The 23,795-nt window shown below is 47.3% G+C and overlaps 1 protein-coding gene across 5 annotated transcripts in view; it reads right to left on the reverse strand.

The window, feature by feature from the left end:
• LOC129822389 (ubiquitin carboxyl-terminal hydrolase 32-like) overlaps positions 1–23,795 on the reverse strand; it is a 116,776-nt gene that overhangs the window by 11,429 nt on the left and 81,552 nt on the right. For 3 of the 5 annotated variants that reach the window (XR_008754483.1, XM_055880636.1, XM_055880634.1), the window contains exons 17-30: positions 23,618–23,772; positions 22,612–22,693; positions 22,368–22,442; positions 22,033–22,171; positions 21,783–21,888; positions 20,535–20,708; positions 19,862–20,036; positions 18,844–18,995; positions 18,551–18,662; positions 18,019–18,263; positions 12,239–12,423; positions 12,003–12,089; positions 11,574–11,694; positions 8,490–8,681 (exon numbers count right to left, since the gene is read on the reverse strand). Coding sequence is in view for 4 of the 5 variants with exons in the window: in XM_055880636.1 (XP_055736611.1) it covers positions 8,490–8,681; positions 11,574–11,694; positions 12,003–12,089; positions 12,239–12,423; positions 18,019–18,263; positions 18,551–18,662; positions 18,844–18,995; positions 19,862–20,036; positions 20,535–20,708; positions 21,783–21,888; positions 22,033–22,171; positions 22,368–22,442; positions 22,612–22,693; positions 23,618–23,772 (2,000 nt within the window). In the remaining variant the exon portion in view is untranslated. The remainder of the gene's footprint in view (positions 1–8,489; positions 8,682–11,573; positions 11,695–12,002; positions 12,090–12,238; positions 12,424–18,018; positions 18,264–18,550; positions 18,663–18,843; positions 18,996–19,861; positions 20,037–20,534; positions 20,709–21,782; positions 21,889–22,032; positions 22,172–22,367; positions 22,443–22,611; positions 22,694–23,617; positions 23,773–23,795) is intronic. The other 2 variants (XM_055880637.1, XM_055880635.1) reach the window with 1 other exon arrangement.

A 23,795-nucleotide genomic window follows, 5' to 3' on the forward strand; every position in this document is an offset into this window, starting at 1 on the left:
TGCTATGTAGTGATGGTGGGTGCTACTATGTAGTGATGGTGGGTGCTGCTATGTAGTGATGGTGGGTGCTGCTATGTAGTGATGGTGGGTGCTGCTATGTAGTGATGGTGGGTGCTGCTATGTAGTGATGGTGGGTGCTGCTATGTAGTGAGGCTGGGTGCTGCTATGTAGTGAGGCTGGGTGCTGCTATGTAGTGAGGCTGGGTGCTGCTATGTAGTGAGGCTGGGTGCTGCTATGTAGTGAGGCTGGGTGCTGCTATGTAGTGAGGCTGGCTGCTGCTATGTAGTGAGGCTGGCTGCTGCTATGTAGTGAGGTTGGGTGCTATGTAGTGAGGCTGGCTGCTGCTATGTAGTGAGGCTGGCTGCTGCTATGTAGTGAGGCTGGCTGCTGCTATGTAGTGAGGCTGGCTGCTGCTATGTAGTGAGGCTGGCTGCTGCTATGTAGTGAGGCTGGGTGCTGCTATGTAGTGAGGCTGGGTGCTGCTATGTAGTGAGGCTGGGTGCTGCTATGTAGTGAGGCTGGGTGCTGCTATGTAGTGAGGCTGGGTGCTGCTATGTAGTGAGGCTGGGTGCTGCTATGTAGTGAGGCTGGGTGCTATGTAGTGAGGCTGGGTGCTATGTAGTGAGGCTGGGTGCTATGTAGTGAGGCTGGGTGCTATGTGGTGAGGCTGGGTGCTATGTGGTGAGGCTGGGTGCTATGTGGTGAGGCTGGGTGCTATGTGGTGAGGCTGGGTGCTATGTAGTGAGGCTGGGTGCTATGTAGTGAGGCTGGGTGCTATGTAGTGAGGCTGGGTGCTATGTAGTGAGGCTGGGTGCTATGTGGTGAGGCTGGGTGCTATGTGGTGAGGCTGGGTGCTATGTGGTGAGGCTGGGTGCTATGTGGTGAGGCTGGGTGCTATGTGGTGAGGCTGGGTGCTATGTAGTGAGGCTGGGTGCTATGTAGTGAGGCTGGGTGCTATGTAGTGAGGCTGGGTGCTATGTAGTAGTGTATCATGTGCCCCATCCTGTGGATGTTCTGGAAAACTTAAGGTACCTCCCAAATGGCACCTTATTCTCTATAGTGCACTACTTCCTCATAACGTATAACTACAGTATCTGGTAGCCTCATAACATCTAACTACAGTATCTGGTAGCCTCATAATATCTAACTACAGTATCTGGTAGCCTCATACCATCTAACTACAGTATCTGGTAGCCTCATACCATCAAACTACAGTATCTGGTAGCCTCATACCATCTAACTACAGTATCTGGTAGCCTCATACCATCTAACTACAGTATCTGGTAGCCTCATACCATCTAACTACAGTATCTGGTAGCCTCATACCATCTAACTACAGTATCTGGTAGCCTCATAATATCTAACTACAGTATCTGGTAGCCTCATACCATCTAACTACAGTATCTGGTAGCCTCATACCATCTAACTACAGTATCTGGTAGCCTCATACCATCTAACTACAGTATCTGGTAGCCTCATACCATCTAACTACAGTATCTGGTAGCCTCATAATATCTAACTACAGTATCTGGTAGCCTCATACCATCTAACCACAGTATCTGGTAGCCTCATACCATCTAACTACAGTATCTGGTAGCCTCATACCATCTAACTACAGTATCTGGTAGCCTCATACCATCTAACTACAGTATCTGGTAGCCTCATACCATCTAACTACAGTATCTGGTAGCCTCATACCATCTAACTACAGTATCTGGTAGCCTCATACCATCTAACTACAGTATCTGGTAGCCTCATACCATCTAACTACAGTATCTGGTAGCCTCATAATATCTAACTACAGTATCTGGTAGCCTCATACCATCTAACTACAGTATCTGGTAGCCTCATACCATCTAACTACAGTATCTGGTAGCCTCATACCATCTAACTACAGTATCTGGTAGCCTCATAATATCTAACTACAGTATCTGGTAGCCTCATACCATCTAACTACAGTATCTGGTAGCCTCATACCATCTAACTACAGTATCTGGTAGAATCATACCATCTAACTACAGTATCTGGTAGCCTCATACCATCTAACTACAGTATCTGGTAGCCTCATACCATCTAACTACAGTATCTGGTAGCCTCATACCATCAAACTACAGTATCTGGTAGAATCATACCATCTAACTACAGTATCTGGTAGAATCATACCATCTAACTACAGTATCTGGTAGCCTCATAACATCTAACTACAGTATCTGGTAGCCTCATAATATCTAACTACAGTACACAGTATCTGATAGTGTTGTCACGATACCAGAATTTTTACTTCGATACCTGGTTTAGTATCCCAATACTCAATACATAAACAATACTTGAAACCACACACACACACACACAAAAAGGAAAGCCTATTATCTAAAATCACAGAATAACCACTGGGCCTTACTTTTCTGAACATTGAACAAAATGTTGATAACTGGTTGACCAACTAAAATAACACACAGAATGTGTTCTATATTCAGATCTTTAACAAATAAAACACCATGTTAAAAAAAATACAAGAATATCTTAAATGTTCCAGATGCAAAACCAATCCTGAGACGCAGAGCATAGAAAATAAAGTGTACAATTACCTATGAACTATTTTAAAATGTAATTTGATACATATCAAGGGTTAATTTGCTAATCTATGGACATATTGGGTCATATGAGATTATATTTAGACATATGATTCATTATAGCTAATTATACCATAGCATTGAATATTTGTGTCTGATTGGCTCGCATGGCATTCGATAGCATGCATTATTTCCCTATACTCCTAGTCGATATTCACGTAATAAACAATTCCCCTCGACCACGGCCATAAATTAGGCAAAACAACAAATATTCTTTCCTATTTACAAATGGTGGTCAAAGAGCCAACTTCGTTGTCGGTTTTCGTCATACAGAAATAACAAAACATGCCGAAAAGCAGCGGTGGAAAAAGTACCCAATAATCAGACTTGAGTAAAAGTCAAGATACATTAATAGGAAATGACTCAAGTAAAAGTGAAAGTCACCCAGTGAAATACTACTTGAGTAAAAGTTTGAAAGTATTTGGTTTTAAATATACTTAAGTACCAAAAGTAAATGAAATTGCTAAAATGGTTTTTATTTAATTTCAATTTAACCGTTATTTTACCAGGTAAGTCGACTGAGAACACATTCTTATTTACAGCAACGACTTGGGGAATAGTTACAGGGGAGAGGAGATGAGGATGAATGAGTCAAAATTAAGTTGGGGATGATTAGGTGACCGTGATAGTATGAGGGCCAGATTGGGAATTTAGCCAGGACACCGGGGTTAACACCCCTACTCTTACAATAAGTGCCATGGGATCTTTAATGACCTCAGAGAGTCAGGACACCCGATTAACATTCCATCCGAAAGACATCACCCTACACAGGACAATGTCCCCAATCACTGGGTCATTAGGATATTTTTTTCAGACCAGAGGAAAGAGTGCCTCCTACTGGCCCTACAACACCACTTCCAGCAGCATCTGGTCTCCCATCCAGGGACTGACCAGGACCAACCCTGCTTAGCTTCAGAAGCAAGTCAGCAGTGGGATGCAGGGTGGTATGCTGCTGGCCAGTACTTAAGTATCAAAAGTAAAAACCATTTCAAATTCCTTATATTACGCAAACCAGACGGCACAACGGCCAGGGGCACACTCCAACACAACTTACAAACAAAGCATTTGTGTTTAGTGAGTACACATATTACTTCAATTACCTCGACACCGGTGCCCCTGCACATTGACAATGACTCTGTACCGGTACACCCTGTATATAGCCCCGCTATTGTTATTTACTGCTTCACTTTAATTATTTGTTAATCTTACCTCTTAACTTTTTGATATTTTCTTAAAACTGCATTGTTGGTTAAGGGCTTTTAAGTAAGCATTTCACTGTAAGGTCTACACCTGTTGTATTCGGCACATGTGACAAATACAATTTGATTTGACTTGAGTCCGCCAGACCAGAGGCAGTAGGGATGCCCAGGGATGTTCTCTTGGTAAGTGTGTGAATTGGACCATTTTCCACTCAAAATATAACAAGTAGTTTTGGGTGTCAGGGAAATTGTATGGAGTAAAAAGTATATGACTTTGTTTTGGGGGTAATGTAGTGAAGTAAAAGTTGACAAAAATATAAATAGTATGTCAAGTAAAGTACAGATGGCGTGAGAGAGTTGGAAATGTGGGGACCGGCGTGTCCAAGTAGGCTACACGTATATACAGTAGGTTTGTGGAAAACATTATCACAAGAAAGATATTTAACTTGTTGATTATAATCTGTTTGTAACTCCACTCATTACTTGTTGCTTTATAGTCTTCTTCGTTTTTCTAAGGAGTGAAAACGCTCGGGAGCAGGCAATGTTGAAAAGTCATCTTTAGACATGTTGTACTTTTCTTAAAATGTAGTTTTGTTATTTACTAAAACAATCCGACAACAACAAAATTGTATTTGAAAAAGGTCAAGTGTTTTTGCTGTGAGCCAAATGGGGTAACCTAGGTAACCACAGGTTGTTTCCCTCACAGGCGGATGGGGTCACGACATTCTGTCTAATACTGACGGACCACAGAGTACCACAGTAGAAGTCATAATACCCATAAAACCTAGCGGTCATACAGGGAAATGGTTCCAATCATTTTCCCAATAGGGCATTTGATGGCCAAAAAGCTTAATTTTAGTCTCATCTGACCAGTGTACCTTCTTCCATATGTTTGGGGAGTCTCCCACATGCCTTTTGGCAAACACCAAACGTGTTTGCTTATTTTTTTTCTATAAGCAATGTTTTTTTCCCTGGCCACTCTTCCGTAAAGCCCAGCTCTGTGGAGTGTACGGCTTAAAGTGGTCCTATGGCCAGATAATACAATCTCCACTGTGGAGCTTTGCAGCTCCTTCAGGGTTATCTTTGGTCTCTTTGTTGCCTCTCTAATTAATGCCCTCCGTGTCTGGTCTGAGTTTTGGTGGGCAGACCCCTCTTGGCAGGTTTGTTGTGGTGCCATATTCTTTCCATTTTTTAATAATGGATTTAAAATGGTGCTCCGTGGGATGTTCAAAGTTTCTGATATTTTTTTATAACCCAATCCTGATCTGTAATTCTCCACAACTTTGTCCTTGACCTGTTTGGAGAGCTCCTTGGTCTTCATGGTGCCGCTTGCTTGGTGATGTCCCTTGCTTAGTGGTGTTGCAGACTCTAGGCCCTTTCAGAACAGGTGTATATATACTGAGATCATGTGACAGATCATGTGACACTTAAATAAAGTCCACCTGTGTGCAATCTAACTAATTATGTGACTTCTGAAGGTAATTGTTTGCACCAGATCTTATTTAGGGGGTGAATACATATGCACGCAAGTAATTAGTATATTTTTTCACTTCACCAATTTGGACTATTTTGTATACGTCCATTACATGAAATCCAAATAAAAATCAATTTAAAAATCACAGGTTGTAACACAACAAAATACTACGATTCCCAGAGTGCATTTAAACTCCCATGGTGCAATGCTCCACTCAGGGCTGCTAGCTGGCTACTGCTAACAAGCACAGACAAATGCAAAGTAGTGTAAATATACTGAACAAAAATATAAAAACGCAACATGCAACAATTTCAACGATTGTACCGAGTTACAGTTCATATAAGGAAATCAGTCAATATAAATACAATTCATTAGGCCGTAATCTATGGATTTCACATGACTGGGCAGGGGCGCAGCCATGGGTGGGCCTGGGAGGGCATAGGCCCACCCAACTGGGGAGCCAGGCCCAGCCAATCAGAATTAGTTTTTCCCCCACAAAAGGGCTTTATTACAGACATAAATACTCCTCTGTTTCATCATATGTCCGGGTGGCTGGTCTCAGACAATCCTGCAGGTGAAGAAGCCAGAAGTGGAGATCCTGGGCTGGTGTGGTTATACTTGGTCTGCGGTTGTCAGGTCAGTTGGATGTACTGCCAAATTCTCTAAAATGACGTTTGAGGCGGCTTATGGTAGAGAAATTAACATAAAATTCTCTGGCAACAGCTCTGGTGGACATTCCTTAAATCAGCATGCCAATTACACGTTCCCCCAAAACTTGAGACATCTGTGGCATTGTGTTGTGTGACAAAACTGTACATTTTAAAGTGGCCATTTAATGTCCCCAGCACAAGGTGCACCTGTATAATGATCATTCTAATTAATCAGCTTCTTGATATGCCACTCCTGTCAGGTGGATGGATTATCTTGGCAAAGGAGAAATGCTCACTAACAGGGTTGTAAACAAATTTGTGCACAACATTTTAGAGAAATAACCTTATTGTGCATATGGAACATTTCTGAGATATTTTATTTCAGCTCATGAAACATGAGACCAACACTTTACATGTTGCGTTTATATTTTTGTTCAGTGTACAGTATATTGCTGTCATAGATAAATGAGTGCATTTCACATTACTTTTGGGATGTAATCATATAATGCTCACATGAATGTCATGTAGAATACACTTAGTGTACAAAACATTAAGAACACCTGCTCTTTCCATGACATAGACTGACCAGGTGAATCCAGGTGAAAGCTATGATCCCCTATTGATGTCACTTGTTAAATCCACTTCAATCAGTGTAGACGAAGGTGAGGAGACGGGGTTAAAGAAGGATTTTAAGGCTTGAGACATGGATTATGTGTGTGCCATTCAATATTAGGATGGTGAACCTATTGTTTGGTATACATTCACGTCATTATCACACAAAAAATATATTTGAATTTAGTTGCTAGTAGAATAACGTTCCAATGCGAATGTAATGTGGAAAATAGTTTGTCGTTTTGGAACTAAACCTCCCTTCCACCAAAACAACTAAGCAACAAAGCAGTGCAGTGGACTGGCCCTCATCTGCTTTGTAACACCTGTTGCTTAGTTGTTTTGGTGGGCTGGCCCTCATCTGCTTTGTAACACCTGTGGCTTAGTTGTTTTGGTGGGCTGGCCCTCATCTGCTTTGTAAACAAATTACTCCCACAGTTTTCTTCTGGAGCCAGTTGTCAACAAGCTGCGGGCGTGGAGGTATGATGTTTTCCTTAGAAGAAGTCATGCTGTCGGCATTCTCTCTCCTCTCACTTGCTTCTCAAATGTGGCTCGGGCTGTGTCATCTACATGCACAAGTAGCCTGACTAGCTTACTACCGTCCCCTAGAGAAGACAAGTAGCCTGGCTAGCTTACTACTGCCCCCTAGAGAAGACAAGTAGCCTGGCTAGCTTACTACTGCCCCCTAGAGAACACAAGTAGCCTGGCTAGCTTACTACTGCCCCCTAGAGAAGACAAGTAGCCTGGCTAGCTTACTACTGCCCCCTAGAGAAGATAAGTAGCCTGGCTAGCTTACTACTGCCCCCTAGAGAAGACAAGTAGCCTGGCTAGCTTACTACTGCCCCCTAGAGAAGACAAGTAGCCTGGCTAGCTTACTACCGCCCCCTAGAGAAGACAAGTAGCCTGGCTAGCTTACTACCGCCCCCTAGAGAAGACAAGTAGCCTGGCTAGCTTACTACTGCCCCCTAGAGAAGACATGTAGCCTGGCTAGCTTACTACCGCCCCCTAGAGAAGACAAGTAGCCTGGCTAGCTTACTACCGCCCCCTAGAGAAGACAAGTAGCCTGGCTAGCTTACTACCGTCCCCTTGAGAAGACAAGTAGCCTGGCTAGCTTACTACCGCCCCCTAGAGAAGACATGTAGCCTGGCTAGCTTACTACCGCCCCCTAGAGAAGACAAGTAGCCTGGCTAGCTTACTACCGCCCCCTAGAAAAGACAAGTAGCCTGGCTAGCTTACTACCGCCCCCTAGAGAAGACAAGTAGCCTTGCTAGCTTACTACTGCCCCCTTGAGAAGACAAGTAGCCTGGCTAGCTTACTACTGCCCCCTTGAGAAGACAAGTAGCCTGGCTAGCTTACTACTGCCCCCTTGAGAAGACAAGTAGCCTGGCTAGCTTACTGCTGCCCCCTAGAGAAGACAAGTAGCCTGGCTAGCTTACTGCTGCCCCCTAGAGAAGACAAGTAGCCTGGCTAGCTTACTGCTGCCCCCTAGAGAAGATTCAGACAAATTACAAGACAGACCGGATCCTCTCAATCCGTACATGACGTGAGACACATCTTGTACAGAACCGTTTTTCATCTTCTCCTATCGAAAAAGTAGCAAAGTTTGGGTATACTGTGGAACACTAGTATCTGGTATCCCCATAACATCTAAGATGGAGACAGGGAGAAGGGGGTATACTGTGGAACACTAGTATCTGGTATCCTCATAACATCTAAGATGGAGACAGGGAGAAGGGGGTATACTGTGGAACACTAGTATCTGGTATCCTCATAACATCTAACATCTAACTACAGCGTACAGTGTGTGTGTCAGTGTTCTGACCAGTATAGGCGGTAGCGTCATTACATCTAACTACAGTAGACAGATGTTATGATGCTACCAGATACTAACTACAGTGTACAGTGTGCGTGTCAGTATTCTGACCAGTATAGGCGGGAGCCTCCACAGGTCCAGCTTCTTGGTGGCCAGGCGGTGGGTCTTGCACTTAGAGCAGTAGTAGAGCTCATCCTCTCCCAGCTCTTCCTCACTGGTGAAGGCCTTCAGACAACTGTCTAGACTGATGGGCTCAGCCTGGGCCCTGCGACTCTGCTGCACACTACAGTGCTCCTCCACTATCTAGAGAGAGACAGAGACAGGGAGAAGGGGGTTAGACGGGACAGATGGAGACAGGACGAAGGTGGTTAGACGGGACAGATGGAGACAGGACGAAGGGGGTTAGACGGGACAGAAGAAAAAAGACGAAGGGGGTTAGACGGGACAGATGGAGACAGGGAGAAGGGGGTTAGATGGGACAGATGGGGACAGGGAGACGGGACAGATGGAGACAGGACGAAGGGGGTTAGACGGGACAGATGGAGACAGGGAGAAGGGGGTTAGACGGGACAGATGGAGACAGGGAGATCGGGGTTAGACGGGACAGATGGAGACAGGGAGACGGGACAGATGGAGACAGAGAGACGGGGGTTAGACGGGACAGATGGAGACAGGGAGACGGGACAGATTGAGACAGGGGTTAGACGGGACAGATGGAGACAGGGAGAAGGGGGTTAGACGGGACAGATAGAGACAAGGAGAAGGGGGTTAGACGGGACAGATAGAGACAAGGAGAAGGGGGTTAGACGGGACAGATTGAGACAGGGAGAAGGGGGTTAGACGGGACAGATGGAGACAGGGAGACGGGACAGATGGAGACAGGACGAAGGGGGTTAGACGGGACAGATGGAGATAGGACGAAGGGGGTTAGACGGGACAGATGGAGACAGGGAGAAGGGGGTTAGATGGGACAGATGGAGACAGGGAGACGGGACAGATGGAGACAGGACGAAGGGGGTTAGACGGGACAGATGGAGACAGGGAGAAGGGGGTTAGATGGGACAGATGGAGACAGGGAGACGGGACAGATGGAGACAGGGAGACGGGGGTTAGACGGGACAGATGGAGACAGGGAGACGGGACAGATTGAGACAGGGGTTAGACGGGACAGATGGAGACAGGGAGAAGGGGGTTAGACGGGACAGATGGAGACAAGGAGAAGGGGGTTAGACGGGACAGATGGAGACAGGGAGAAGGGGGTTAGACGGGACAGATGGAGACAGGGAGACGGGACAGATGGAGACAGGACGAAGGGGGTTAGACGGGACAGATGAGGACAGGACGAAGGGGGTTAGACGGGACAGATTGAGACAGGGAGAAGGGGGTTAGACGGGACAGATGGAGACAGGGAGAAGGGGGTTAGACGGGACAGATAGAGACAAGGAGAAGGGGGTTAGACGGGACAGATGGAGACAGGGAGAAGGGGATTAGACGGGACAGATGGAGACAGGGAGAAGGGGGTTAGACGGGACAGAGAGAGACAGGGAGAAGGGGGTTAGACGGGACAGATGGAGACAGGGAGAAGGGGATTAGACGGGACAGATGGAGACAGGACGAAGGGGGTTAGACGGGACAGATGGAGACAGGGGCCTGTGACTCTGCTCCTCACTACATTGATAAGATCAGGGTTGATAGGAAGCCTTGATATGATTTGATATGGGTAAAGGTCTCTGGTGCCATGATGTGTTTTTATACTCAACATATCTCCAGCACCTGTGTGGATGTGTGGACGTAATCTTTTCCTATAGGATCTGATGACTGACCCTCTCCTGTCTGGCAGAGGGAGGTGTAGGGCTGTACTAGGCTGTAGGATATTCTCTCTCTATATATATACATATATATGATATGATATATATGACCCTCTCCTGTCTGGTAGAGGGAGGTGTAGGTCTGTACCGGTCCAGTATGTTTCGGGCTGTAGAAAATGCTATATGATATACACTCAGTGGCCAGTTTATTAGGTACACTCATCTAGTACTTGGTCGGATCCAACTTTGCCTCCAGAACAGCCTGAATTCTTCAGGGAATGGATTCTACAAGGTGTGGCTTTCAACTGATGCTCAATTGGTATCAAGGGACCTAACGTGTGCTCGGAAATCATTCCCCACACCATGACATCACCACCACCAGCCTGTACCGTTGACACCAGGCAGGATGAGGAGGGGGGGGCCATGGACTCATGCTGCTTACGCCCAATCCTGACTCTGCCATCAGCATGACGCAACAGGAACTGGGATTCGTTGGACCAGGCTGATGTTTTTCCACTCCTCAATTGCCCAGTGTTGGTGATCACGTGCACACTGGAGCCGCTTCTTCTTGTTTTTAGCTGATAGGACTGGAACCCGGTGTGGTCGTCTGCTGCAATATCCCATCCGTGACAAAGACCGACAAGTTGTGTTCCAAGATGCTGTTCTGACATTTACTCCTGAGGTGCTGACCTGTTGCACCCTCGACAACCACTGTGATTATTATTATTTGACCATGCTGGGCTTCTATGAACATTTGAACATCTTGGCCATGTTCTGTTATAATCTCCACCCGGCACAGCCTGAAGAGGACTGGCCCACCCCTCATAGACTGTTTCGTCCTAGGTTTTGGCCTTTCTAGGGAGTTTTTCCTAGCCACCGTGCTTCTACACCTGCATTGCTTGCTGTTTGGGGTTTTAGGCTGGGTTTCTGACCAGCACTGAGATATCAGCTGATGTAAGAAGGGCTTTATAAATACATTTGATTGATTATGCGCCGTTATTTGTCTGTTTGTGGCCCGCCTGTAAGCTTGCACGATTCTTGCCATTCTCCTCCGACTTCTCTCATCACCGAGCGGTTTTCACCCCACAGGACTGCAGCTTACTGGATGTGTTTTGTTTGCAGCACCGTTCTCGGTAAAACCCGAGACACCGTCGTACGTAAAGAGCCCAGGAGGTCAGCCGTTTCTGAGATACTAGATCCAGCATGCATGGCACCGATGATCATACCACGTTCTTGTCATTCCTTATGCCCATTCTAACATTCAATCGAACAGTAACTGAATGCCTCGATGCCTGTCTGCCTGTTTTACATAGAAAGCTCTGGCTACGTGACTCACTGTCTGTAAGAGCGAACCACTTTGGTGAACGGGGTGGTGAGTGAACATTACCCTCTCCTGTGAGGTCTGGTAGCGGAGGTGTAGGGCTGTAGGGTCCCAGTCGACAGCTATGCAGGCGTTTCCTACCGAGGCCCTGTCCTCCGTACAGTCCACCGCACAGCCTCGACAGAACCTGAACACACAATTCACACACGAGCAGAAGCACAGAGATGGTACCAACACACACGCCGTTTCCCCCTCTGCACACACGCCATTTTACACACACGCCGTTTCCCACACACGCCGTTTCCCACACACACACGCCGTTTCCCACACACACACGCCGTTTCCCACACGCCGTTTCCCACACACACACGCCGTTTCCCACACACACACGCCGTTTCCCACACACACACGCCGTTTCCCAAACATGAGATGGATACAGTAATAGAAGAGAAGTGTGTGTTTTGATGATGATGATGATGGTGGAGGAGGCCTCACCTGTACCAGGGACACCAGGCACATGAGTTGCCATCCTTCCCCACCACTCTCAGTGTGAAGGGGTACTGGTAACCCATACTGTCATCACTGTAGGTAGGGGCATAATACACACATTACATTATTAACAACCTACAAACAATATCACCTTCAGTCAATAAAATGAACCTTTAAATCAAGATAACCTTCCCATCAAGTGGAGACTAGCCCTGTGTGTGATGTGTGTGTGGGGTACTGACCAGTCCTGTGCATGGTTGCTGGCCTCCTGCGGGGGCAGAGGGCTGGCCAGACGGGCCACCTGTATCCAGACGGCATCGTACAGGTCCTTCTGACTGGTGTGCACCGTACACGGAACGATCAGAGGCATCCCAAACAGACTGGCGCGGTTCTTCTGACTGGACAGGAAATACAACTCCGTCCGCATCTACAGGAGGACACACAGGAACGAAAAAACGTTCGGAACTACGAACCTCGATGCCAAAACATGAGAAATGTACTCTCCTTACTCGTTCTATATATTGTACTTTAACAGGGTGTCAGAGACCATGTCTCTTTTTCACAATACAAACATCAGTACAAAACACAAAATACTATATTATAAAACATGATCATAAAAACAAAGCCAACCTTCACTTAGAGCCTCCCCTGCAACACATCCAACCCTGAGCTTCCCCGGCAACGCATTCTCCCCTGAGCCTCCCCTGCAACGCATCCAACCCTGAGCCTCCCCGGCAACGCATCCAACCCTGAGCCTCCCCGGCAACGCATTCTCCCCTGAGCCTCCCCTGCAACGCATCCAACCCTGAGTCTCCCCGGCAACGCATCCAACCCTGAGCCTCCCCGGCAACGCATCCAACCCTGAGCCTCCCCGGCAACGCATCCAACCCTGAGTCTCCCCTGCAACGCATCCAACCCTGAGCCTCCCCGGCAACGCATCCAACCCTGAGCCTCCCCGGCAACGCATCCAACCCTGAGCCTCCCCGGCAACGCATCCAACCCTGAGCCTCCCCGGCAACGCATCCAACCCTGAGCCTCCCCGGCAACGCATCCAACCCTGAGCCTCCCCGGCAACGCATCCAACCCTGAGCCTCCCCGGCAACGCATCCAACCCTGAGCCTCCCCGGCAACGCATCCACATCTCAGGAGCATAAAAAACAAAAATGCAGCACTCCCTAAATCAGAAGCCACCATTGGAACCCCTAGCACTACTCAGTATTGTGCTCTTGTACTGCATTCTATTGTTGTGACCTTGACCAGTGTTGTCAGGTACATTCGTGAAAATTCTGCAGGAGCACTTTGTAAATAAACAGAATGGAATGCTGAACCTCTTCTTAAAGACAGAGATGCTGAACCTCTTCTTAAAGACAGAGATGCTGAACCTCTTCTTAAAGACAGAGATGCTGAACCTCTTCTTAAAGACAGAGATGTTCAACTCAACTTTGATACAATGGTGCGTTCTAAAATAAAAATCACCAGTAATGAGTCTAAGGGCACAGTGGAAAACAGCATCTAGAGATTTAAGTGTGGAAACTGCTGCGTGCATGTAGATATAATATCAACATCTAAAAACAGACATAAAAGCGGCCTGGACAACTTCCTTCCTAAAAGACATCACTAGGGCAGTGGCAACCCTACTTATTCAAGGGTTTTTCTTTATTTTTGACTATTTTCTACATTGTAGAATAATAGTGAAGACATCAGAACTATGAAATAACACATTTGGAATAACATTTTAAAAAGTGTTCAACAAAACCAAATATATTTTATTTTTGAGATTCTTCAAAGTAGCCACCCTTTGCCTTGATGACAGCTTTGTGCATTCTCTCAACCAGCTTCACCTGGAATGATTTCCAACAGTTTTCAATGAGTTCCCACATACGCTGAGCACTTGTTGGCTGTTTTTCCTTCACTCTGCGGTCCAACTCATCCCAAACCATCTCAATTGGGTTGAGGTCGGGTGATTGTGGAGGCCAGGTCATCTGATGCAGCACTCCATCACTCTCCTTCTTGGTCAAATAGCCCTTACACAGCCTGGAGGTGTGTTGGGTCATTGTCCTGTTGAAAAACAAATGATAGTGGGACTAAGTGCAAACCAGATGGGATGGCATATCGCTGCAGAATGCTGTGGTAGCCATGCTGGTTAAGTGTGCCTTGAATTCTAAATAAAATCACTGACAGTGTCACCAGCAAAGCCTCCCCACACAATCACACCTCCTCCTCCATGCTTCACGGTGGGAACCACACATGCGGAGATCATCCGTTCACCTACTCTGGGTCTCACAAAGACACGGCAGATGGAACCAAAAATCTCACATTTGGACTCATCAGACCAAAGGACAGATTTCCCCCGGTCTAATGTCCATTGCTCGTGTTTTTTGGCCAAAGCAAGTCTCTTCTTATTATTGGTGTCCTTTAGTAGTGGTTTCTTTGTAGCAAATCGACCATAAAGACCTGATTCACGCAGTCTCCTCTGAACAGTTGATGTTGAGATGTGTATGTTACTTTATTTGGGCTGCAATTTGAGGGGCAGTTAATTGACGATTTATGTGGCTGATAACTAATGAATTTATCCTCTGCAGCAGAGGTAACTCTGGGTCTTCCTTTCCTGTGTCGGTCCTCATGAGAGCCAGTTTCATCATAGCGCTTGATGGTTGTTGCGACTGCACTTGAAGAAACTTTCATAGTTCATGACATTTTCCAGATTAAGACATGAAGGTCAGTCAAAGTAATGGACTGTCGTTTCTTATTATTTGAGCTGTTCTTGCCATAATATGGACTTGGTCTTTTACCAAATAGGGCCATCTTCTGTATACCACCCCTACCTTGTCACAACACAACGGACTGACTCAAACGCATAAGGAAGAAATTCCACAAATTAACAAGGCACACCTGTTAATTGAAATGCATTCCAGGTTAGATAGTGCTGCACTGTCGGAGCTAAAAACACAAGCATTTCGCTACACCCGCAATAACATCTGCTAAATATGTGTATGTGATCAATAACATTTTATGTGAAATGCATTCCAGGTGACTACCTCATGAAGCTGGTTGAGAGAATGCCAAGAGTGTGCAAAGCTGTCATCAAGGCAAAGGGTGGCTGCTTCGAAGAAACTCAAATATATTTTGATTTGTTTAACACTGTTTTGGTTACTACATGATTCCATGTGTTATTTCATAGTTTTGATGTTTTCACTATTTTCTACAGTGTGTGGCCTCCACGTGCCTGTATGACCTCCCTACAACGCCTGGGCATGCTCCTGATGAGGTGGTGGATGGTCTCCTGAGGCATCTCCTCCCAGACCTGGACTAAAGCATCCGCCAACTCCTGGACAGTCTGTGGTGCAACGTGGCGTTGGTGGATGGAACGAGACATGATGTCCCAGATGTGCTCAATTGGATTCAGGTCTGGGGAACGGACGGGCCAGTCCATAGCATCAATGCCTTCCTCTTGCAGGAACTGCTGACACACTCCAGCCACATGAGGTCTAGCATTGTCTTGCATTAGGAGGAACCCAGGGCCAACCGCACCAGCATATGGTCTCACAAGGGGTCTGAGGATCTCATCTCGGTACCTAATGGCAGTCAGGCTACCTCTGGCGAGCACATGGAGGGCTGTGCGGCCCCACAAAGAAATGCCACCCCACACCATGACTGACCCACCGCCAAACCGGTCATGCTGGAGGATGTTGCAGGCAGCAGAACGTTCTCCACGGCGTCTCCAGACTGTCACATGTGCTCAGTGTGAACCTGCTTTCATCTGTGAAGAGCATAGGGCGCCAGTGGCGAATTTGCCAATCTTGGTGTTCTCTGGCAAATGCCAAATTCCTGCACGGTGTTGGGCTGTAAGCACAACCCCCACCTGTGGACGTCGGGCCCTCATACCACCCTCATGGAGTCTGTTTCTGACCGTTTGAGCAGACACATGCACATTTGTGGCCTGCTGGAGGCCATTTTGCAGGGCTCTGGCAGTGCTCCTCCTGCTCAAAGGCGGAGGTAGCGGTCCTGCTGCTGGGTTGTTGCCCTCCTACGGCCTCCTCCACGTCTCCTGATGTACTGGCCTGTCTCCTGGTAGCGCCTCCATGCTCTGGACACTACGCTGACAGACACAGCAAACCTTCTTGCCACAGCTCGCATTGATGTGCCATCCTGGATGAACTGCACTACCTGAGCCACTTGTGTTGGTTGCAGACTCCGTCTCATGCTACCACTAGAGTGAAAGCACTGCCAGCATTCAAAAGTGACCAAAACATCAGCCAGGAAGCATAGGAACTGAGAAGTGGTCTGTGGTCACCACCTGCAGAACCACTCCTTTATTGGGGGTGTCTTGCTAATTGCCTATAATTTCCACCTGTTGTTTATTCCATTTGCACAACAGCATGTGACATTTATTGTCAATCAGTGTTGCTTCATAAGTGGACAGTTTGATTTCACAGAAGTGTGATTGACTTGGAGTTACATTGTGTTGTTTAAGTGTTCCCTTTATTTTTTTGAGCAGTGTATGTACACATACATACACACAGTTGAAGTCGGAAGTTCACATACACATGGAAACTTGTTTTCAACCACTCCACACATTTCTTGTTAACAAACTATACTTTTGGCAAGTCGGTTAGGACATCTACTTTGTGCATGACAAGTAATTTTTCCAACAATTGTTTACAGACAGATTATTTCACTATCACAATTCCAGTGGGTCAGAAGTTTACATACACTAAGTTGACTGTGCCTTTAAAAAGCTTGGAAAATTACAGAATAGGATGTCAATGCATTAGAAGCTTCCGATAGGCTAATTGACATCATTTGAGTCAATCGTCTCAATTGTGTACCTGTGGATGTATTTCAAGGCCTACCTTCAAACTCAGTGCCTCTTTGCTTGACATCATGGAAAAATCAAAAGAAATCAGTCAAGACCTCAGAAAAAAAATTGTAGACCTCCACAAGTCTGGTTCATCCTTGGGAGCAATTTCCAAACGCCTGAAGGTACCACGTTCAGCTGTACAAACAGTAGTACGCAAGTATAAATACCATGGGACCACGCAGCCGTCATACCGCTCAGGAAGGAGACACGTTCTGTCTCCTAGAGATGAACGTACTTTGGTGCGAAAAGTGCAAATCAATCCCAGAACAACAGCAAAGGACCTTGTGAAGGAAACTGGAAGAGTCACGTAGCTCTGGCTTGTTACATAAAGCAGACAGGCATCGAGACATTCAGTTACTGTTCAATTGAACATTAGAACGGGCAAAACGAGTCCCCTACGCGACTGAGCGTAGTATGATCGTCGGTGCCAGGCGTGCCAGATCCAGTATCTCAGAAACTGCCAGCCTCTTGGGCTTTTCACGCACGACTGTGTCTAGGGTTTACAGAGAACGGTGCTGCAAACAAAAAACATCCAGTCCGCTGCAGTCCTGTTGGTGAAAACAGCTCATTGAGGAGAGATGGCGAAGGAGAATGGCAACAATCGTGCAAGCTAACAGGCGGGCCACAAACAGATAAATAACAGTGCAGTACAACTTGTCGGTCTTCGTCACGGATGGGCTATTGCAGCAGACGACCACACTGGATTCCAGTCCTATCAGCTAAAAACAAGAAGAAGCGGCTCCAGTGGGCACGCCATCACCAACACTGGACAATTGAGGAGGTGAAAAACATCACCTGGAACATGACAGCGAGCTCAGTTTACTGAGTGTCCTGGTCAGTCCCCAGACCTCAACCCAATATAACATAAAGGGATGAGATGGAACGGGCTGTTGGCAGCATGAATGTACCGCTGTCCAATGTGCACAAACTGCGTGATGCCATCGCGCCAACATGGACCAACATCCCTGTGAAACGTTTCCGACAACCTTGTAGAATGCACCAAAGAATTCAGGATGTTCTGGAGGCAAAGGGGGGGTCCTACACAGTAATAGATGGGTGTACCTAATAAACTGGCCAGTGAGAGAGTTAAAAAAAAATGTATATAAAACATTCTATTCTAATTAATTTATTCTGTAAAATATTTTATTCTGTGGTACCCACCATCTTCCTGTGCATGGCGATGATGTACCCGATGAAGGGGCTGTCCTGGACGGGGGATACGTGTCCGTTGGGCAGGCTTCTCTCTGTGGTCTCTCTGCAGTGCACCACGGTGCTGGGCATGCCGTTGGAGATCAGACCAGGCTTACCATCAGGATGGGCTTTAGCTGCCACCGCCACCCCGTTAGCCATGGGCACAGGGGTGATGTCTGGAGAGGTGTTACAGACGGACATGTCAGCAAGCCCTTCTGGAAACAGTGAGTTGGTTTATCATGTGACCGTGAGGAGTATGGTAGGGTTAAGGTCGTAAGGAGAGATACAGTTTCTCAAACCGTTATAATGAATGCCTTTTTCCAAAGTGTTTCTGTCTGTAAGACACTCGTCACTTCAGCCACAATAGGGTCCAACGATTCTACCCACCTCTAGAAGCAGCGCGTTACATTCTACCAGCCTCTAGAAGCAGCGTGTTACATTCTACCAGCCTCTAGAAGCAGCGCGTTACACTCTACCCACCTCTAGTGTAGGAGGTTCTCACCTGTCTGTGTTGGAGAGGTGAGGGAAGTGGGGGAGCATGGCACAGGGATCTCAAACGCACACAGGAAGCCGTTCACCGACAGACGCACCTTCTGGTTATCCTGAGGGAAGTTCTACAGCACAAAAACACGATTACTACTATAGCTTCTCTCTGTATTGGGCTATTGTGTGTGTGTGTGTGTGTGTGTGTGTGGTGTGTGGTGTGTGGTGTGTGTGTGTGTGGTGTGTGTGGTGTGTGTGTGTGTGTGTGTGTGTGCGCGCGTGCGCGGTGTGTGCGGTGTGTGGTGTGTGTACCTTGATGTTGGAGCTGTGGACCTCAGCCAGTAGTATCTGTTCTGGTTTCAGACTACACAGCTCACTCAGCTGTTTCTTTAGACCCGTGTACTTGTCATCCATGTTGAGCCTTAGGCCGAACCGTACAGGGGTAGAACCATCCAGCATAATGACTGAGACACAGACAGACCAGACCAGACATAGACAGACAGACCAGACCAGACATAGACAGACACAGACAGACACAGACAGACGAAATGCAGTCACTTCAGGAAGTGAATAGAAATATGCATATTTCCCATTGAACATTATTGTCTTTGAGGAAATGATTTGCTAATAATTGAGATCTGTGAGAACGGGCCATTGGCTGCCGCTTGGCTTCTATCAAGGACCTGCACCATTCTCAGGTTTGTTTTTTAATTGATTTCATCTTTATCTAACTAGGCAAGTCAGTTAAGAACAAATTGTTATTTACAATGACGATCTAGGAACAGTGGGTTAACTGCCTTGTTCAGGGGCAGAACGACATATTTTTACCTTGTCAGCTCGGGGATTCAATCTTGCAACCTTTCGGTTACTAGGCCACCTGCCTCCTCTAACCGCTAGGCTACCTGGCCTCCTCTAACCGCTAGGCTACCTGGCCTCCTCTAACCGCTAGGCTACCTGGCCTCCTCTAACCGCTAGGCTACCTGGCCTCCTCTAACCGCTAGGCTACCTGGCCTCCTCTAACCGCTAGGCTACCTGGCCTCCTCTAACCGCTAGGCTACCTGGCCTCCTCTAACCGCTAGGCTACCTGCCTCCTCTAACCACTAGGCTACCTGCCTCTAACTACCCTGCCGCTGCCACTAGGGTAAGGAAGTGTGCAGGAAAAATAATAATAAAATAAAAACTCTCCTCTGGCAAACGGTTCAGGTCAATTAAGACCAAAACCAACTCGCCATCCGGAAATCATGTCCACAGAGATCAAACCCCCCCATCCCTTTCCAGGGACCTGCCCCCCCCCCCCCCCCCATCAGGGTATTGAGCCCCAGGTCCTCACCAGTGATCTCCAGGTGCATGGAGCTGTCCATGGGGAGGGGTAAAGACAGGAAGTTGAAGGGGTCGAAGCGGGCGCTGATGTGACCACACGTCTTACACTTGACCTGGGACTTGAGCTGGCCGTGGAACAGATCCACCACGATGGAACGGTTCCTCCGCAAGTGGTTCTCCCACGCCTGACGAGGAACACACACACGGAACCATAGAGAGACGTAAAACACACACACACACACACAGCACTAATGCTGCTAATTACTCCTATAAACATGCACACACACACACACACACACACACACACACACTGTTCATTAACTGTATATCAATACACACACTTCACAGGTCATCCACTCCTTAAGAAGTGCTTAGTGGATGGGCTGACTCATTGACTCTCTCCTGGTCTCTAGACACCCAAGATGGCTGCCAGAAGATGCTTCAAAGGACGATGATGATGTAGTGCTGTATGATTGGTGAATGTTACTCTACAGTCTAGTTTTTCCTTTTCCATTTTTCCGTTTATTGAATTTATTGTTTCCATATTAACAGTGGAAAATTCTCTGGGAAAATAAAGATTGATTGATTGGTTGTACGTGTGTGTATTGGTTGACTGTGTGTGCGCGTGTGTGTGTGTGTGTGTGAAGTTGTGCGTATGTTTGGTTTATTGATTGAACTCTGACCTCTAAGGCGACTTCCCAGTCGGGTCGTCCGTTGCTGTCCTTCAGCTCTACGTAGGGTTTCTCATGCACCCTGTTCAGGTCCTCATGGAGCCCGTCCAATAGGAAGGCCAGAAGCTCCTGACTGTCCTGCTGCTGGAAGCCGTTGAACCGTGGGGCGTACTTCGCTATCGTCCACTACACGGGTCGGTAGTGAGACAAACACACATTAGTCAATTCATTCATATCACGACCAATCACATCAGACCTTCTTCAGAGCTGATCCGAATGGTGAAAAGATTGCTTCTTGACAAAAATGTCCGCTTAACCCGGAAGCCAGCCGCACCAATGAGTCGGAGGAAACACCGTACACCTGGCGACCTGGTCAGCGTGCACTGCACCCGGCCCGCCACAGGAGTCGCTAGTGGGCGATGGGACAAGGACATCCCTTCCGGGCCAAACCCTCCCCTAACCCGGACGATGCTAGACCAATTGTGCATCGCCACCCATGGGTCTCCCGGTCGCGACAGAGCCTGGACTCGAACCAGGATCTCTAGTGGCACAGCTAGCACTGTGATGCAGAACCTTAGACCACTACGCCAAACCAGCTCTACTTTAATGCTTTGATTCCATCTGAAATACACAGCTAAATTATTGAATACTTTTTATGACTTTACCTCTTATATTGATAAAAATGAGTTGTGGTATTGAGTAGAAAGACATGACTTTACAATTCAAATGTCTGATAATGTATGAATTCAGCGTATCGCTAGATGTTTTGGATATTGTCTAGGCCTATAGGATCACGAAAATACATTTGACTGCAGCCAACCAGAGCGCACAAAGATAGCACAGGCACCGAGAGGCGGGACAGACAGCAGAGTGACCAACCAGCATCTTCCTTGTCATCGCTGGCTTTGTGACTGACAGCCTACACCATCAATAAAGAGGTCACTAGAAAACGCATATCGTTCATTCTTGTGGGAGAAGGCTACACAGACTTTTCTGACTAGAAAATCGGAAGCTTTTAAATGAAAAGAAGCCGAGTTAATTAACGAAGTGGAAAAAGTAGCCGGCTGACAAGCCTGTTATCGGCTATTTAGCCGACGGCCGGCGCTTAAAGAAAACACTGAATGAGACCACATATTAGCCAATCCATTCATATCACATATGGAGACATTAAGGACACAGTACAAGTTACTGTCCACTACAGGGAGTAAGGAAATCCCCTCCACTGTTGTGCCGATCCATGCCAGGATTTCTAAAACCCACCCTGAGTTTGAGAGGAGCAACGTTCTTCTGAGTTCCACTCCACAGCTCCATCAGCAGGTCTCCGTAACATTTAGCCATGTGACCTCGCATCCCGATGGGATTGGTTCTGGACACACGAAAAATACAAGTCAGTGATGCTATCCAACCAACTGTTCAACTTTCCACAACACACACACACACACACACACACACACACACACACACACACACACACACACACACACACACACACACACACACACACACACACCTGTTGAGTTCATAGAGGTGTCTTCCTGAGATGAAGTAGTCAGTGAGGGGCGTGGTGTTGCTCACACACTGGATACTAGAATTCATAAAGCACGTGTTGCCTAGGTTACTGAGGCCCGTGGCACCCTTCTCCGTAGCAACTGGGGGGGGGGGGGGGGGGGGGTAGACATGCACAGTATTAGACTACATATTTACACGTTTGAAAGGTTTTAGGGGAGAATCGGAATGAGGTTAGAGATAAAATCGATCATTGTAGATAGTGAAAGCTCTTGATAACTGCGTTGTAAATGTACCAATGTACTGGTAGAAGGGGCTTGTGACGCCGTCCCATTGTACCTTTATGTCGGTCCATTTTACTGCTGTTAGCGATGAAGGACATCTCTTCTGGCCAGCTCATGTCTTTGTTCCGAACTAAAAAAAAACACAAGATGAAGGTTTTACACATCAATGACTTTACAAAGACGTGCTACTTTCATCTTCTCTTTATAAATCAGAAGTTTGCAGTCAGGGTTTTTAAACATTTCAACACACTCAGCAGTCAGATAAAGTTTTTATTAATTATAGCGTTCGTTGAACGTACCCTCGATAACTAAGTGTTGCTCGTCCTGAATCTTCAGGCCCTCCAGAGTGTGGTCCTCATCATCCAGCAGGGTCAGATAGTTCTGGGGGGAGGAGGAGAACAGGGTCAGATAGTTCTGGGGGGGAGGAGGAGAACAGGGTCAGATAGTTCTGGGGGGGAGGAGGAGAACAGGGTCAGATAGTTCTGGGGGGAGGAGGAGAACAGGGTCAGATAGTTCTGGGGGGGAGGAGGAGAACAGGGTCAGATAGTTCTGGGGGGGAGGAGGAGAACAGGGTCATCTAGTTCTGGGGGGAGGAGGAGAACAGGGTCATCTAGTTCTGGGGGGAGGAGGAGAACAGGGTCAGATAGTTCTGGGGGGAGGAGGAGAACAGGGTCAGATAGTTCTGGGGGGAGGAGAACAGGGTCAGATAGTTCTGGGGGGAGAGGAGAACAGGGTCAGATAGTTCTGGGGGGAGAGGAGAACAGGGTCAGATAGTTCTGGGGGGGAGGAGGAGAACAGGGTCAGATAGTTCTGGGGGGGAGGAGGAGAACAGGGTCAGATAGTTCTGGGGGGAGGAGGAGAACAGGGTCAGATAGTTCTGGGGGGGAAGAGGAGAACAGGGTCAGATAGTTCTGGGGGGGAAGAGGAGAACAGGGTCAGGTAGTTCTGGGGGGAGGAGGAGAACAGGGTGAGATAGTTCTGGGGGGAGGAGGAGAACAGGGTGAGATAGTTCTGGGGGGAGGAGGAGAACAGGGTCAGATAGTTCTGGGGGGGGGGAGGAGAACAGGGTCAGATAGTTCTGGGGGGAGGAGGAGAACAGGGTCAGATAGTTCTGGGGGGAGGAGGAGAACCGGGTCAGGTAGTTCTGGGGGGAGGAGGAGAACAGGGTCAGGTAGTTCTGGGGGGAGGTTTGGATGAGGAGAGGTCAACATCCGCACGTTTATATTAATTTATATTTTCTCATGTCACCATAATATCACTTATAATATAGTTGTGGACATGTGATAGTTGCTCAAGAATACACACCTCGCTGTTATAGAGCCACAACCTCATGTCCTCGTCTTTGATGCGTAGCCTCCGAGACAGGTAGAGGTGGATGTCCTTGATGGTGCCCACGCGGCTAAAACAGCCTGTATAGGCCAGGACACGCTTCAGAGGAGCGTTGGGGGAGGGCACGTTACCTGGAGGGGGAGAGAGAGAGAAA

This window comes from Salvelinus fontinalis, chromosome 24 (genome assembly GCF_029448725.1).
Source record: "Salvelinus fontinalis isolate EN_2023a chromosome 24, ASM2944872v1, whole genome shotgun sequence".
Lineage (NCBI taxonomy): Eukaryota > Metazoa > Chordata > Actinopteri > Salmoniformes > Salmonidae > Salvelinus > Salvelinus fontinalis.